This window comes from Mercenaria mercenaria, chromosome 17 (genome assembly GCF_021730395.1).
Source record: "Mercenaria mercenaria strain notata chromosome 17, MADL_Memer_1, whole genome shotgun sequence".
Classification (NCBI taxonomy): Eukaryota; Metazoa; Mollusca; class Bivalvia; order Venerida; family Veneridae; genus Mercenaria; species Mercenaria mercenaria.
The window spans coordinates 13,793,135-13,795,542 of NC_069377.1; the positions used below are offsets into that span (position 1 = coordinate 13,793,135).

Consider the following 2,408-nt stretch of genomic DNA (forward strand, 5'->3'; position numbering starts at 1 on the left):
GTATCATATATTCTCGTTAGATAAATATAATTGAGCCGCGCCAAGAGAAAACCAACACAGTGGGTTTGCGACCTGCATGGATCCAGACCAGCCTGCGCATCTGCGCAGTCTGGTCAGAATCCATGCTGTTCGCTTTTAAAGCCTATTGGAATTGGAGAAACTGTTAGCGAACAGCATGGATCCTGACCAGACTGCGCAGATGCGCAGGCTGGTCTGGATCCATGCTGGTCGCAAACCCACTATATTGGGTTTCTCATGACGCGGTTCATATTTGTACACAGAATCACGACATTCTCATGCGGTCATCACAGTGCGTCAATATGTATGCATGATTTTGACTTTGCTATTTTTAGTTTTAAAATACCCGCTAAGAGTTTGTATGCTTTCTATCTACTTCATCGCAATACTAAATAAAATGGCCTTTTCATCATATCATTCGTGTTTATATGTTATTACCATGAAAACGACAAGGCTGCAAATAGAGAGAAAAGTGAAAGCTATAAAAGCAATTCCGTCTACCATGTTGCTGATGTTTTTCCACGAGACCTGAACATGTTCATCGCCATTTTCTTCCACTTCTGAAATCAGTTTCGCTATTCTTTCTTCAATACTTTTGTATGGGACTCCTTCTAAATGGAGCGTCAAAACTGCTGGTTTTCTGGAGTTGTTTGCGTCTGACATTATTTCTGATTGCATTTGATTTTCCCGTTTTCGTCCGATACATATATCTTCTGCTTCCAACTTCTTTCTTCCATTTTTCATCCCTTCAGCATTGTCTGCCTTCACTTGATTTTCATATTTTGGTCGTTTACAGGACAGAAACAGATGCATAGACTGCAACCAGTTTGGGACGATTTTTGTGTGCTTTTTATTGTACAATCTTAGGTTCAGTATTGTGACCAGTGTAATTAGAGAGCTGATCACCATGTCAGACATCAGTTTGTACGAAATAAGTGGAACTGGTTCTGAGCTTTTCGGGAGGGTGTCACTCACAATTGTCATGAATACGGCTATAGACAATAAAACTGTGATACAATATGAAATTCTTTCACCAGATTCGGGTGAGAGCAGAAACACAAATACATTCAACAGGCTTAGAAAAGTTAGGGGAAGAAGAACATTTACGATTACAAAACCAGGTTTTCTCTCTAGGTAAACATGAAAATATATTTGCATGCCTTCGGAATATATATTTGTCTTAGATTGAGCAAGTTTCCACGCTGGACTTTCAGTGTAGTAACTGAAGTCGATTTCGTCATTTGGTGAACTTATTTTTACCTGGTCAGTAGAATATCCCCGTGCGCTAAACCCCATAAAGCATTCCTGAGTATCAAATGGGTAACTGTACACATCCAAAGCACAAGTACTTTTGATAAGATCTCCGGGCCACCATGAGGCAAATCCAGTGTGGTTAAAGAGAACTCTTTGCCATTTCTTACCAAGAGTACCTGTCTCTTCTGCAGGGTTTACAAGGATCAGTTCAGGTACCCAGACGTCTTTATAGGATGTCATCACATACTCTACCCCACCATAGTCTTTAGGATCCCACATCATATTTGCATCATGCCATGTCACGTACATGAATCCCATTATCGAAAATATTCCACGAATTTCATCAAGTTCTTGTATTGACATAATTGAGAGAGCAGCATTTACCTGAACTGCGTTATTCTGATTATCCACTGGTCTAATATTTTTATTGTATTCTTTCATAACATTTCGCAGTAAGACGTTTGTATCGTTTATTGAAGCACAGTTGTCTTGTCCAACATACATAAAAAGAAACACAGCAGTATAGATCATGTTTGAGTGATACTTAATTCCCATTGTCATGAATTTAAGTATCTATTTCATTAAAAAAATTTCATTCCCTTTCCATTTGTATCGACTTATTCAGATTTTTGCGACTGTCGCTGATGTTATTAACAACATCTGTGAATGAAAATCCTTTTGAAACATAGAACGCAACCAAGGAACATAACAGAAGAGTCGGTTTGATTCTTCAATGAGAGGTAAAGATTATGGACTTTACATCACTCTATATCATTCAAGCACCATTACGTTTTTATTATAATACACAATAAATGACATGCTCAATTAGTGCTTCACAAATAATGACAAAACTACTGCATGCAATTATCCGTCGCCGGTATTTTAATATTAATCCAATATATGTTGAAAGCGTTTTGTTTAACTTTCAGCATGGTCTTCCTTTTTATACCTGGCAACTTGCAAATCACATTTCGCTTTTAAGGTGTGTTTACCGAATCATTAACCGTGTAAATGCATAATTCAATAGATGCGAGCAAAGGATGAATATTATGAAAAAGTAGAACTTATTTTCGAGTACTTTACATCAGTAGAACCAAACGCTGATGTTACAAGTATTTGAAATGAAAAATTTCGTG

General features: G+C 37.6%; 1 protein-coding gene across 1 annotated transcript; it reads right to left on the reverse strand.

Moving 5' to 3' along the window:
* Positions 1-432: 432 nt before the first annotated feature.
* Positions 433-1,827, reverse strand: LOC123537154 (acetylcholine receptor subunit alpha-like). Its single transcript, XM_045320731.2, has one exon. The coding sequence runs from the start codon at positions 1,825-1,827 to the stop codon at positions 433-435; it is 1,395 nt and encodes a 464-aa protein (XP_045176666.2).
* Between the last annotated feature and the right edge of the window lie 581 nt (positions 1,828-2,408).